The sequence below is a fragment of the Myotis daubentonii genome, chromosome 1, assembly GCF_963259705.1.
Source record: "Myotis daubentonii chromosome 1, mMyoDau2.1, whole genome shotgun sequence".
Classification (NCBI taxonomy): domain Eukaryota; kingdom Metazoa; phylum Chordata; class Mammalia; order Chiroptera; family Vespertilionidae; genus Myotis; species Myotis daubentonii.
In genome coordinates, this window is record NC_081840.1 from 53,883,472 (window position 1) to 53,898,480 (window position 15,009).

Consider the following 15,009-nt stretch of genomic DNA (forward strand, 5'->3'; position numbering starts at 1 on the left):
ACTAACAAACCTGAGGCCCTGAACCTAACCGTCCCCTATACCTGGGCTCCTGAGCATTAAAGAGAAAAAACCAACATGATATAGAAAAATGTTAGTTACATGCAAACAAGTGGTTAGAATAAGATGGAACTTGGAGACATTGTAGAAAATAGGTCTGCCTTTCATCTACCTTTCATCTAGCGCCAATATTCCACCTTTGTGTGGAAATTACCGAAAAATCGATACAGTGGTTTGGTAGGGTTAAAATATCTCCACTAATTAATTCCCTTTTTTTAAAAAAATATATTTTATTGATTTTTTTACAGAAAGGAAGGGAGAGGGATAGAGAGTTAGAAACATCGATGAGAGAGAAACATCAATCAGCTGCCTCCTGCACACTCCCCACTGGGGATGTGCCCACAACCAAGGTACATGCCCTTGACCGGAATCGAACCTGGGACTCTTGAGTCTGCAGGCCGATGCTCTATCCACTGAGCCAAACTGGTTAGGGCAATTAATTCCCTTTTAATGTGCACAAATCTGGTACACCAGGCTACTAGTCTACACTAATAAAAGACAAACATGCAAATTGACCATACCTTTGCTATATCTTAAGCCACACCCACCAGCCAATCAGAGTGACTATATGCAAATTAACCCAACCAAGTAGGCGGCCGGCAGCCACGGAGCTGGAGCAAGCAGGAGACTTGGTTGCCCCAGTGATGGAGGAAGCCAAGCTTCCTGCCTGCTGTGGCTGGCTCTGAGCTCCACTCAAGGCAACAAAGTTTCAATTATAGAAGATAAATAAACCCCAGATACCTGCTTTCAGCCAGCCGTGGCCACAGAGCTGGAGTGACCAGGAGGCTTGGGTTGCCCCTGGTGATAGAGGAAGCCAAGCTTCCTGCCCGCTCTGGCTGGCTCTGAGCTCCACTCAAGGCTACAAAGTTTCAATTATAGAAGGTAAATAAATCCCAGAATAAAAAAAGAAAAAGAAAAAAAGGAGAGGCTGGGAGCTTCCATCCCTGGGGGCTTGGCCAACCTGAAAGCGGCCCTCAGCCCCTCACCCATACTGGCCAGGCACCCCAGTGAGGACTCCCCACCCTAAAGGGGGTGTGGCCAGCCTGCAAACAGCCATCAGCCCCTCACCGGGGCTGGCCAGGCACCCCAGTGGTGACCCCACCATGAAGGGGGTGTGACCAGCTGCAAACAGTTATCAGCCCCTCAGCCAGGCTGGCCAGGCACCCCAGCGGAACCCCCACCCTGATCTGGGACACCCTTCAGGGCAAACCAGCCGGCCCCCACCTGTGCACCAGGCCTCTATCCTATATAATAAAAGGGTAATATGCAAATTGACCCTAACAGCAGAACAACTGGGAATGACTGGTCACTATGACACACACTGACCACCAGGGGACAGACGCTCAATGCAGGAGCTGTCCCCTGGTGGTCAGTGCGCTCCCACAGGGGGAGCTCTGCTCAGCCACAAGCCAGGCTGATGGCTGCTAGCACAGCGGTGGTGGCAGGAGCCTCTCCCCCCTCCTCAGCAGCACTAAGGATGTCCGACTGCAGCTTAGGTCTGCTCCCTGCTGGTAAGTGGACATCCCCCGAGGGCTGCCGGGCGGCCAGAGGGATGTCTGACTGCCAATTTGGGCTGATCCCCCAGGGAGCGGGCCTAAGCCAGCAGGTGGACATCCTCCGAGGGGTCCCAGACTGCAAGAGGGCATAGGCCGGGCTGAGGGATCCCCCCCCCCCACCGAGTGCACAAATTTTTGTGCACCGGGCCTCTAGTCAACACTAATAAAAGAGAAAAATGGTAATTGGCGTACGAGCTACCCTTTTCATTGGCTAATCAAGGCTATATGCAAATTAACTGCCAACTAAGATTGGCAGTTAACTGCCAACTAAGATTGGCAGTTAACTGCCAACTAAGATTGGCAGTTAACTGCCAACAAGATGGCGGTTAATTTGCATATGTAGGCACAATGCAGAGAGGCGAAAGGGAAAGCAGGAAGAAGCCCCCTGCCACTGACAGTGATCAGAAACCCAGGGGGGAGCTAAGAGCTGGGGGGCAGGGCAAAGGCGGCCCCAGGGCCGCCTTTGCCCTGCCCCCCAGCTATGATCGGAGAATCAGGTGCCTTTTCCGCCCTGGCCAGTGATAGCAGGAAGTAGGGGTGGAGCCAGCGATGGGAGCTGGGCACGGTTGAAGCTGGCAGTCCCAGGAGCTAGGGGTCCCTTGCCTGGGCCTAAAGCGAAGCCCACGATCACGGGGCCGCTGCAGCTGCGGGTCCCCACTGCCCGGGCCGGATGCCTAGGCCAGAGGCGTCAGGCCTGGGCAAGGGGCCGATCCTGTGATTGGAGGGTGATGGGGGTCAACGCCTGAGGGCTCCCAGTATGTGAGAGGGGGCAGGCTGGGCTGAGGGACACTCCCCCCCCCCCCCCACACACACACCCAGTGCACGAATTTCGTGCACCGGGCCCCTAGTATATATATAAAAGGCTAAGCGACTGTTCGACCAGCTAGTAGCTATGATGCACAATGACCACCAGAGGGCAGACACTCAATACAGGAGCTGCCAAGCATTTGGGATTCTCAAAATAAATCAACTTTCCATCGCCAGTCACAATTAGATGCAAAAAAGACTTTCTTTTGTGCCGTTGAAGCAACATTTTACCGAGGCCTTTCAGTTTTCCATTTGTCTTTTGTTCAGTTGATGTGGCATCCATTTTCCTTCCTTTAAAATCTTCCCCATTGCTTGTAAATAATCGGAAATTGCTTGCTGAGCAACATTTAATCTTTCTGCAAGTGGTTTTTGAGTTTGGCACACATCTTCATCCAATAATGCTTGTAACTGTTGGTCTTCCAACTTTTTACTGTTGACCTAGACGTTCTTTGTCCTTCACATTGAAATCATCACTTTAAAAGCGTTTAAACCAGCATTCACAAGTATCTTGAGATGGAGCATGCTCACCATAAGCTTCCCGAAGTGTACAAGAACTTTCAGCAGCACTTTTCTTCAAAATAAAGTAATGAATTAAAACTTCCCGCAAATGCTCTTTTTTTGGCATGAAATTCGACATTTTTTAAGTGTAAAAATACCTATGATGTTACCACCTTCCGAAAATTTGACATATGAAGTTTTGTTGTTGTTGTTGTTTTTTTAAATATGTTTTATTGATTTTTTACAGAGAGGAAGGGAGAGGGATAGAGAGTTAGAAATATCAACGAGAGAGAAACATCGATCAGCTGCCTCCTGCACACCCCCTCCTGGGGATGTGCCCGCAACCAAGGTACATGCCCTTGACTGGAATCGAACCCCGGACCCTTCAGTCCGCAAGCCGACGCTCTATCCACTGAGCCAAACCGGTTAGGGCAACATATGAAGTTTTGAAGCTTGTTGTCAGTACAACAAAATAGCATACATATCAAATCGCATATATATCAACATATGTGTAACTCCATCTATTGAAAAAAATCTGCATTATTAACCAGTACACCTGGTTAAAAAAACAAAACAAAAAATGTGCCATAGAGCAGCCTTAAAGGTATAATTAAAAGTTAACTTTTCCATTTCAAAAATTGTCATCTCTTGTTCTGGAATATGGCCCTAAGCTCAGCTAGTACGTTAGGCTTCAATGTCCAGCCATGCTCCTTTTATTATATGTACCTGTTTGAAATTTCCATAGACTGGCCCAGAGGAAAGGGAGCAGGGAGTTCATTATAGAATCCTTCATTTCAAATGTAACAGCTAACACTTACTGAATGCTTACTATATGCTGGGTTTTATGCAGAGCATTTTATTTTAAATATATTTTTATTGGTTTCAGAAAGGAAGGGAGAAATAGAAACATCCATGATGAGAGAGAATCATTGATTGGCTGCCTCCTGCATGCCCCCTACTGGAGATCGAGCCCACAATTCCTGCATGTGCCCTGACCAGGAATTGAACCGTGACCTCCTGGTTCATAGATCAATGCTCAACCACTGAGCCACACTGGCTGGACATATACAGAGTACTTTACATATATTATCTCAGTTAATTCTAACAAAACCCTATCAGGTAGATATGATTATTCCTGTTCTTCTAGAAGCATCTCTCTTATTGTTTTTCTGTGGGTCTTCTACTACTGTTATTCTGAGAGTTCTCTTCTCCATCATTTTCTTTGCTTCTCTCCTGCTTTGAATCCCCTATACCTGCCCTTACTATAGTGAACTCCCTCATGTTGGTGAAGTATATCCTCCATTGCATTCCTAAGAATACCAGTGTCTGACTATGTCATTATTGTACTTTTATCATTGAAAAAGATAGTTCATCTGGGTATAGAATTCTATGTAGGAAATATTTTTCTCTCATAATTTTAGAGATATTATGTCTCTTGTCTTTCAGTTTTGGTATGATCTGTTTTGTGACTCCCAAAACACTGAGTAGAATTGCTTTATCTCTGTTGCTCTGAAATGTCAAAATGATGTGTCTCACTATGGGTCTTTTTTTTTTTTTTTTCATGCAATTTGCCTAATACTCAATGGAGCCTTTCACTCTCAAAATTCATTTCCTTGAGTTCAAGGAAAGTTTCTAAAAAGTTTATATAGTATTCTAAGTGGTATACTCCAAAGTGTATAACATAAAATTCAACCATGAAGAAACATTCGACAAACCCAAATTGAGGGACATTCTGTAGTTAGCCAGTACTTTTTAAAAATGTCAAGATTGCGAAAGACAAAACTGAAGTACTTTCCAGATTAAAAGAAACTAAGGAGACGTGACAATTAAATGCAATGTGTAATCCTGAATTGGACCCTGAATCAAAATTAGTGGGGCATTTAGCAAAATTAGAGTGAGATCTGTAGGTTAACTAATAGTATTCCTGGTTTTGATCATTGTGCTATAGTTATGTAAGATGTTAACATTTGAGGAAGATGACTACTTTTTTCTTCAAGTATTTTTCTGTCCTATTTCCTCTTTCTCTTGACTGCTTGAAATTTTTTTGCAAATGCTTTTTATTTTTCATATTAGATAAATTCTATGGATATGTCTTCAAGTTAACATAAATTTTCTCCTGTCATTTTAATCATATGTTAAGCCCACCCACTGATCTTTAATTCAGATACATCTTTTATTTCTAAAATATACATTTGATTCATTTTTAGAATTTCCATTTCACTGCTGAGATTCCCCATCCATTCATTAATTATGATGATATTGTCCTTTTAAGTCCTTAAACATTTGTACAATAGCTGTTTTAATTTCCCTGTCTGCTAATTCCTAGATCTGGCTCATCTTGTGGTTGGTTTCTGTTATATTTTCTTTGATACTAGATTATATTTCTTTGTATATTTAGTAATTTTTATTGTATCCTGAACAGTGTGTGGTACAGGATGGAGACCATGAATTTTGTTATCTTTCCCTGAAGGGTATTGATTTTTGTTCTAGCAAGTTGTTAACAGAAGTCCAAATGCTATCTCTCATCAGGTGAACATCAACTGAAATCTATGCTCAATCCTCTCAGCCTTCCAGCTGTTGCCTTTCACATATGCAGTTCAAGAATCAGCTAGGAATTTGGGTAGAGTTTATATATAGATCTGGAGGGACTCTTGTGGCTTCTTTCTTTTAGGGATTGTCCCCTCACTTTCCAGCTATGCCATTAACCTCAAACTAGGTCTTCAAACAAGTAAGATTTTGGATTTCTGCTTAAGTTCTAATCCCTTCACCATATGAACTATGGAGTACCACCAGGTGGAAAGCCATTTAAATACGAATCCAACCCACTGTAGTTCTTTCTTTCTTCCAAGATTGACTCCCCTCCAGTTTCTGCCTGCTTTTGTCAGTCTATGGTGCTTTCAAGTAGTTATTTTCAGACTACATAATTATTATCTGCAAAAGGATCAATCTAATATACTCTAGTCTGCCATTACCAGAAATTATACCATACTAGGGGCCCGGTGCACGAAATTCGTGCACTGGGTGTGTGTGGGGGGCGGGGAGTGTCCCTCAGCCCAGCCTGCCCCCTCTCACATACTGGAAGCCCTCAGGCGTTGACCCCTATCACCCTCCAATCGCAGGATCGGCCCCTTGCCCAGGCCTGACGCCTCTGGCCTAGGCGTCCGGCCCGGGCAGCGGGGACCCACAGCTGCAGCAGCCCCATGATCGTGGACTTCGCTTTAGGCCCAGGCAAGGGACCCCTAGCTCCTGGGACTGCCAGCTTCAACCGTGCCCAGCTCCCATCGCTGGCTCCACCCCTACTTCCTGCTATCACTGGCCAGGGCGGAAAAGGCACCTGATTCTCCGATCATAGCTGGGGGGCAGGGCAAAGGCGGCCCTGGGGCCGCCTTTGCCCTGCCCCCCAGCTCTTAGCTCCCCCCTGGGTTTCTGATCCCTGTCAGTGGCAGGGGGCTTCTTCCTGCTTTCCCTTTCGCCTCCCTGCATTGTGCCTACATATGCAAATTAATCGCCATCTTGTTGGCAGTTAACTGCCAATCTTAGTTGGCAGTTAATTTGCATATAGCCCTGATTAGCCAATGAAAAGGGTAGCTCGTACGCCAATTACCATTTTTCTTTTATTAGTGTTGATTACTTTTTATTTTCTATTGATATTATATAGGATTGAAAAAAAACACCTTTTACATTTTTTTGGTGAATCATGGCAGTAGCTCATCAAAATTTTATAAAAACATTAAGCATATTACTAATCTTATTTTTTCTTTTTCTCTTGTAGACAAGAGATGATTTTCTAGGTCAAGTGGATGTTCCTCTTTACCCATTACCGGTTAGTATAAATGTTCATGATTTTACCTTTTATGTTTATTGTTTTTACTTTAATAAATACATAAACATATACAATGTAATTAATATTTGAGGGATATTTGATTTCTAAAATATATACTGATATCATTCCTTGAGTATATTATTTTCTGAAAACACATCTCAATTTTCTGTTTTAATTTTATCTTACATGAACCCCAGTAAGAAACAGAGCCATTGAAGTTTGTTGACATGAAAACATTCTTTGAGAAAGATCAGTTTGAAAATATTCTGTTAAATAACTAGAATGGGGAGATAGGTTATAACAATATAGACGTGAAATCTGGACCAAGCATATAACAATGGAGGAAAACGGGTTCAGGAAACATTTTATAATAAAACTGCATTGGACCAAATTTCTGACAGGGGTGTTAAAAATGAATAAAAAGTACAGACAATACAGGTTGAACTTGGGTGATAAGGGTGGTATCTCAAATAGAAAAGTTAGGAAGAAAAGCCCTTTTGTTTTGAAATATGACAGATATATTTTATTTTTTACCATACTGAATTTCAGTAGAAAAAAGGAAAAATGAAAACTTAAAAGTGGGCAGCTGACAGAGATGTGAAAATAAATTGTGTAGGGAAAAGGGACTAGAAGAATTGAGAGAAATCAATGTCGAGGTAACAGCAGAATCTCTGGGAATGATTGGCTGGCTGTCCAAATAAGAGAGATGAAAGCACTGAAGGCAAACATTGACCCTTAGATGGCCTGCGTCTGCCAGAGGAGAAGGAGAAACAGACAAGGAGAGACAGCAAAAGAACCAAGTGAAATAATGTCATGAGAATTCAAGAGTCCCACAACTGAATGGGAAGTTAACAATGCAAAATGCAACAGGGAATAAAGGATAATAAAAAAGGCTGCTGAACTTGATCAGAAAGAGAAGTAGTACTTCTTTACCATATCAGTCTTTTGAGATATTTTTGGCTCTCTACCACCTTCAGAGATTACAAGCTTTTAATAATACATTGAATTCAGTCTTATTTTCCACGCTGTTTACTTTTTCATTCTCCTAGGATTGTCTCTCTGCTCTAACCATGCCAACTTTCTGACATGGCATATTCCACTAGCCACTCTACTGTTTTTTCACTTCCTACCCTATTTTTGGCTCCACAACACACCTGTTCAACTAGTTTTAGACTGAGTTGTGATGCCTGTTGCAATTCCTATGGTGCAGAAAAGTGAAAGCACTATTGATTGTAACCATTTCATCTAAAGCTATTTTTTTCCCTCAGTTCTGACTTCAGTTATGTCTTAAATCATAGTTCATGAATAGTCTTGAAAAGTACATATTTTGGTGTTCTAGATACATCTTGAAAACCCACTGTTTTATTCTAGACAGAAAATCCAAGAATGGAGAGACCATATACATTTAAGGATTTTGTTCTTCACCCAAGAAGGTCAGTAACTATAAAATAATAACATTAAGTTTTTAAAGAATTTCTTTAAACCACTTTGAAAATTCAAAGTTTAAACCTTTGTAAATAAGCTACTTCTAAATATTTTATTATTTTTCAAAAGTTTTATTGTTATATCTGATTACAGAGTAATATATGCATAATACAGAAATTACATATATTATGTAATATGTATTATATAATATATACATAATACAGAAAAGTGATAACACCCTTTTGGGAAAGATTTGTCCCCCTAACACTTATCAGACTAAAATTTGTCATTTTATATTGTCAAGTGTACGTAATTTTGCCACACTATGCTTTAAAAAGTCACAAACATCAGTTTACCTAAAACTAATATCCGACTCGACAGGCACAAAACCAATTTCAGAAAAACCTAACTACATGTTGCGTACTTTAATAAAAAAGGGTATTTCATAAAACTCAAATATTTAGAGAAAATAACGTGAGTAAAGACTGGAATCTAAAACCCATAATCTCATTTTCCTAAACTAAATTACTTGATTTTTATCAAAATGCTGATGTTTTAAGCTCCTTTTGACCTTCGGTACCACATAGTCAAGTCTCGTCAGGACACGTGTGAGGACTGAACTGTCAGGAAGGTCAGAGTAACGCAGAGAAAGGACATCTGTGAAAACAAGTGTGTGCCTTGTTTTTAAAGCTAGAAAATACATTTGAAAAGCATACAATGGGAACATAGCAAATTTTTTTTCACTTAAAATTATTTTTAAAAATTATTCTTTGCAATATAAATATTAAAGAAAAAGGGACAGTGCTCTCTGGCTATTAATATTTACTTTTTCTAAGAGAAGTCACATATTTAAATTCTATAAAAGTCTTGGAATACAAATCTCTTTTCTTCCTTTAATTTTAGACTGATTGTGACATCTGCACACCAAGAATAACTAAATAAATATTTATTCTCTTATTTGATTGCCCTACTAGCCTGCTTTTCAATTTGTCAAATGCTTTCTAGTATCCTTACCTTTGAAAACTATAAAAATTTACATCTTCTATCTGCACTGGATATTATTGCAAGTGCAGAAAGAACTTTATTCAGATAGAAAACGAACTATATTCCCAGATTTTTAAAGCCCTATTAAGTCCAAACCCACAGACTTACTATCTAGATGGAAAGATAGGAAACCTATCATTGCAGAGAAACTCTTCTATAAAACATTGTCAGGGCAAGATTTCTGTATCTGTCTTTTATAGCAATAAGTCAGTGTTCACAGCCCCTTAAATATGGTGACAGGCCACCGTTAGCGGCCTTGGAAATAAGCATCAGGGAGTTCATTTGCCACTCAGGAAAGGTCCACTTACCAAGTCCATGCGAACTATACACAGAGGAACAACTAAAAAGATGAAGGGGTCACCGGGGAGGCATATTTCTTGAAGACAGAATAAAAGAATTAGGACTCTTGTCTAGAGAGACAAAGGCTAATTGGTAACGTAACTGATATCTATAACAATCACCGCAAAAAAATCTATATAGAAAGGTGGGACAAGCAAAGATTTCTTAAGTAAATGGGATGTTAAAATTGATGGGGGCAATAAGTCTTAAGGTAGAAGTTTAAGGAAAACAGGTTTAAAAAATTCAAATATTAACACAGCGGGTAGCAACCTGTAGCTTAGACAACTCATTATTCAAAGAGGTGATAACAATATGAAAACAGATCAGGTAAATTAGTGTATGGCAGATTCACACAGCTGTCAAAGAAGGACGCAGCGTAGGATTCAGACGGTCGCCAGGCTTTGCTCTTCCCTCTCCCATCCTCTTATACAATGTGGTAGATTCGAATCTCGAAAGCGCGTCTCCGGGGATGCCTTTCCCCATCTCCAGAATGCTGTGGCTTCACAGAGTAGGCAAAATAAAACCTCAAGTTCGCTTGTTTCACCTGGACCTCATCATCGGCCATCACCACCTCCTTGATGTCCCCTGTAATCCAGCCAAACCCAACCACAGCCATTCCCTTAATTGCACCCTAGGTTTCCCATCTGTTTCCCTGTTTTTGCTCTTTTATTCGCTCAGAGGCCTTCCCCTTCCCTGCCACAGATCAAAACCTTCATCAATCTGTGAGGCCCACCTCAAATGCCAACTTGTCTTTCACACTCTCTCTGATCTTTAACTTCAACTTCCTGAGTATCTTACTTATCTCATGACAGTTGTTTATACGTGTCTGTTCCTTTTGTTCCACTGTGTATTCCTTTTCCTAGATACCTTCTGCACTGGACCTTGTCTTTGAGTCTCCTCTAGTAGCTAGTGGGGGTTCAATAAACTCTTAGTAAATGAATGTTTTTCTCCTAGTGTTAAAGTTTTGTGAATAATTATTTTTTTTTCTACAGTCATAAATCAAGAGTTAAAGGTTATCTGAGATTAAAAATGACTTATTTACCTAAAACCAGTGGCTCAGAAGAAGATAACGAACAGGCTGAGGAATTAGAGGTGAGATTTTGTAAATATTTGGTTAAACTAAAAATGAAATACCTAATTCCTTATTTTAGTATTCTGTGAAGAAAAAATAACTTTATACAATGTGTGATATAAATTATTTACCTGGATATTTATTTATTTTACCCCACATGTATTAAACATTTCTTTCTTCTAAGGGTATTTCTATAGAATGAATGGCCATTATCAATGGAATTCTGAAAGGTTAGAGAATGGAGAATACAGTGTTATAAATGAAAGCATTTGTCATAATCAAGTCATTAACTGTTCCTAGTTTTTTGGTTTTCTAAACCATGTCATGTTCTACTTTATTATAAAACCCACATAACTTTGTAAGTTAAATACATGGAAATTTGAGGAAACTCAACTAATTAGGAACTTTTTAATGAAATGTAATTTCTTTTCCTATTATGGTTGGGGAGGAAAAGAGGGGAATGAAAAAGAGAGGAGAGAATTCAAGTGACCTACTAGGCCACATTCATTTGGGGCAAATAGAACTTAACAACTTTCATGGATGACAGAATAAGAGGAAGTCCAAGTCAAGTATTTGGGCAGAACTACTTGCACCTGAGGTGCGTGAAGAAGCCGGCCCAGCCGGTGTGGCTCAGTTGTTGACTGTCCACCCATGAACCAGGAGGTCACCATTCGATTCTCGGTCAGGGCACATGCCTGGGTTCGGGCTCGATCCCCAATTGGGGGCGTGCAGGAGGCAGCTGACCAGTGATTCTCTCTCATCATTGATTTTTCTATCTCTCTGTCCCTCTCCCTTCCTCTCTTTGAAGTCAATAAAAACATATTTTTTTTAAAAAAAGGAGAGGCCGAAAGTGTCTATTTGGAATAGAATTGGTCTGGGAATTGGAGAGTGGAATCCTAGTTGCAAGGTCTGCTATGAGCCAGCCCAGTGATTCTGTGAGTCCCTGAACTTCTCTGACCCTCAGGCTCTTTATTTGCAGAGTGACAGGGTGGGGTCAGATGAGCTCTAGGGGTTCTTCCAGCAGAAAAATTTATGATTTGAAAAAAGGACAAAAAACACCTGCCCATTGAGGTTCCCATTGCAGGAACATTATCATCAAAAGATGGCACATAGTGTATTGGCACCAACTTGCTTGGGAGGGTGTGTGTGGGGGTGTGTATGTATAGGGTGTGTGTGTGTGTGTGTGTGAGGCATACCTCCCTCAACAGCCATGCCTCTTTGCTTGAGGGTCTGATTAGATCTTCAAAAGAACTATAAAGCTGAGGAACCTCCCCAAAGACTGGGCTCTACCTCACAAACCCACATACCTTGAGAAGGGAAAGAAAGCTCAAGACTAAGCAGTGCTTTTGCTACAGAACTTTCAGGGAATTGTTTATATACACAAATGGGGAATCTGAAATAATGGGAAGAACTTTTTGTCTTTGAGTCATCCTATATAATAAAACCCTAATGTGCAAATTGACCAAACGACGGAACGACCGGTTGCTATGATGTGCATTGACCACCAGGGGGAAGACGCTCAATGCAGGAGCTGCCCCCTGGTGGTCAGTGTGCTACCACAGGGGGCGCGTCACTCAGCCAGAAGCCGGGCTCACGGCGGCAAGTGTAGCAGCAGTGGCAGTAGCCTCTCCCGCCTCCACTACAGGAGGGTGTTAGGGAGGGAGGGGTCCTGGACTGCGAGAGCCCGGGACTGTGAGAGGGATGTCTGACTGCCTGCTTAGGCCCGACCCCTGGGGCCTAAGCTGGCAAGCGGACATCCCCGGAGGGTTCCCGGACTGTGAAAGGGCACAGGCCAGGCTGAGGGATTCCCCCCTGAGTGCACGATTTTTGTGCACCGGGCCTCTAGTAGAATATCATTAGCCCTTTGACTGTCAAAGAACTTGGTGTCCTTTCTTATGTCTATAATCACTTATTTGATTACCTTTTTATCTTTTTAGTTTTCCTCTGATTTATCACATAATAATCACTTAAAAGTTTTAAGATATTTATTACATCAAAGTTTCTGACATTTTGGTGCACAGGGTATTTTGCATAATGAAATTCTGTTTGAAATGAAGGCTGTCTGCTGTAAAGAAAGAAAATTCTTTATTTAGTAACTTTTAAAAAAATTAACAGCATTTTATTATTTAGTAACCTGCTCCAAGTTCTGCCCACATGCACATATCACAGGTACCTTATTCACAGTTGAGTTTCTGTGGGCAGAGCTGCTTCGCTTCATTTGTGGTCTCCTGTCTCAATGTTTGAATTCCCTCAGAATGCACCTTATAATTTCAGTAGATGTAAGCGTGTAGGAGTTTATTTATGAAAGGCCCCAGGAATTCAAACACATGAATCTGTGCTTATTTATGTTCTGTGTAGCTAATGACCAGAGAAGTCTTGCCTTTGACATCTAGTTTGTGACTGAATATACACAATTCTACTATTTAAAGAAAACAATGGCCATCTTCATAAGAGGCTACTCTAAGGCAGCTCGTCTTCCTTAGTGAGATGAAGTCTGGCTATAAAGATATTATGTAGCATTTTCTTTTTGTACCCCTTGCAACTGTTGATTTAGGGTGTACCTATTTCACAAGATTAACATACAGTGTTGGTTGTAGCTCTGAATTCTTTGTTTCTGGCCTTTGATTCCATTCAATTGTGGGCAGTTGCATCTTTAGCTTTGAGGTTAGTAATTAAGTAACATTTGTTGATACTTAGAAAATTATTCTGTGAGGAACATTAGCTGATACATGTTCAATAGGAAAGCATTAGGTAAAAAAAATTAGAGCTCAATCTTTCTAAACAATGTTAAAATGTACAGCTGTACTTTTTCAAACTTGAAATAGGCTTTTTACAAAGGGTTCTTAAGTTAGTTTTTCCTTCTCCTTGGATTTGTTTAGATAGCATAATTCAATAAGCAGACCTTTAAGATAGAAATCCTTAAGAAGATTTTAACTATTTTCTGATACCATATTCCTAGCTCTGATTATTTTTACAGTTCTTTGAAGCAGTAACAAGGACCATCCTATCTAATAAAAGAGAAAAATGGTAATTGGCGTACGACGATACCCTTTTCATTGGCTAATCAGGGCTATATGCAAATTAACTGCCAACTAAGATTGGCAGTTAACTGCCAACAAGATGGCGGCTAATTTGCATATGTAGGCACAATGCAGGGAGGTGAAAGGGAAAGCAGGAAGAAGCCCCCTGCCACTGACAGTGATCGGAAACCCAGGGGGGAGCTAAGAGCTGGGGGGCAGGGCCGATCCTGCGATTGGAGGGTGATGGGGGTCAACGCCTGAGGGCTCCCAGTATGTGAGAGGGGGCAGGCTGGGCTGAGGGACACTCCCCCCCCACACACACACACACACCCAGTGCACGAATTTCGTGCACCGGGTCCCTAGTTTTATTAATAATTGTCATTAATCTGCAGAAAAATAATCAGTGACCATATGAAACAAAATACTTGTTAGTCTTTTTTTGAGAGTAAAATATAAAAATTCAACTCACATGCTTTGGAAATTGAAACTGGAGGAATAAAATTTAATATATACAAGGCTAAATTTTAGGTTTGTTGATCCTATATTATGATTATTTCAATGAATGGAGAGAGAGAAAAGGAAGGTAAACATAGATGGAGAGAAAAAGTAAGAGGATAGAGGGGAGGAACAGAATGGAGTTTGGGCATTAAAAAATAATAAAGCGATGCCAGTTCCCATAGAAGAGGTAAAGAGGAAAACATAACAAAGAGGAAGAAAGAAAGTGAGTTCCCATCCACATTCCTTTTCCCAGAATAATTCTTTCAGCCTTCCTCTCCCTCTGCTTCTCAGGCTTTCACAGTCCCCTCCAAGCTGACCAGAAGAGCCCAGCCTTGCTGTAGAAACCCTGCTGCCAGAAAAGACTCCTTTCCTCCCCAACTCTTCTCCCTGATCCCTCAATTTTAGATCCAGTTTTCAATATGGAAGAATTCTCTTCCGCCTTCTCAGCAATCAATTGGTTGACGCACAACAGTCCCTTAGTGTGGGATCCCCAGTGCCTAGGGGAAAAAAGTCTGTATATATTAAAGAAATTATTTTTTTGTCTGTTATCATAGTACCAAATGTTGGCCAGGTTGGCGTTTTTTTATTTCTTTATTTTTAAATTTTTTATAATGTCATCTCTGGAAATTTTTAAACATTGATTTGTTGTTGCAATGACTTATATATTCATTGGTTGATTCTTGTATGTGCCCTGACCAAGGATCAAACCCCTAAGCTTGGTGTATGGGGACAACACTTTAACCAACTGAGCTACCTGGCCAGGGCTTTGGGGCTGCTTCCTGACTTAACCAAATGCTTTTCCTTGGTCCAGAGGAGAAAGAGAAAAGTCAGATGACTTTTCAGTCACTAGAGAGTTCATTATCACAATTA

General features: G+C 41.0%; 1 protein-coding gene across 3 annotated transcripts in view; it reads left to right on the forward strand.

The window, feature by feature from the left end:
* NEDD4 (NEDD4 E3 ubiquitin protein ligase) overlaps nucleotides 1-15,009 on the forward strand; it is a 121,081-nt gene that overhangs the window by 69,258 nt on the left and 36,814 nt on the right. For all 3 annotated transcript variants that reach the window (XM_059700393.1, XM_059700402.1, XM_059700386.1), the window contains 3 exons: nucleotides 6,691-6,741; nucleotides 8,113-8,174; nucleotides 10,542-10,641. In XM_059700393.1, coding sequence (XP_059556376.1) covers nucleotides 6,691-6,741; nucleotides 8,113-8,174; nucleotides 10,542-10,641 — 213 coding nt within the window. The remainder of the gene's footprint in view (nucleotides 1-6,690; nucleotides 6,742-8,112; nucleotides 8,175-10,541; nucleotides 10,642-15,009) is intronic.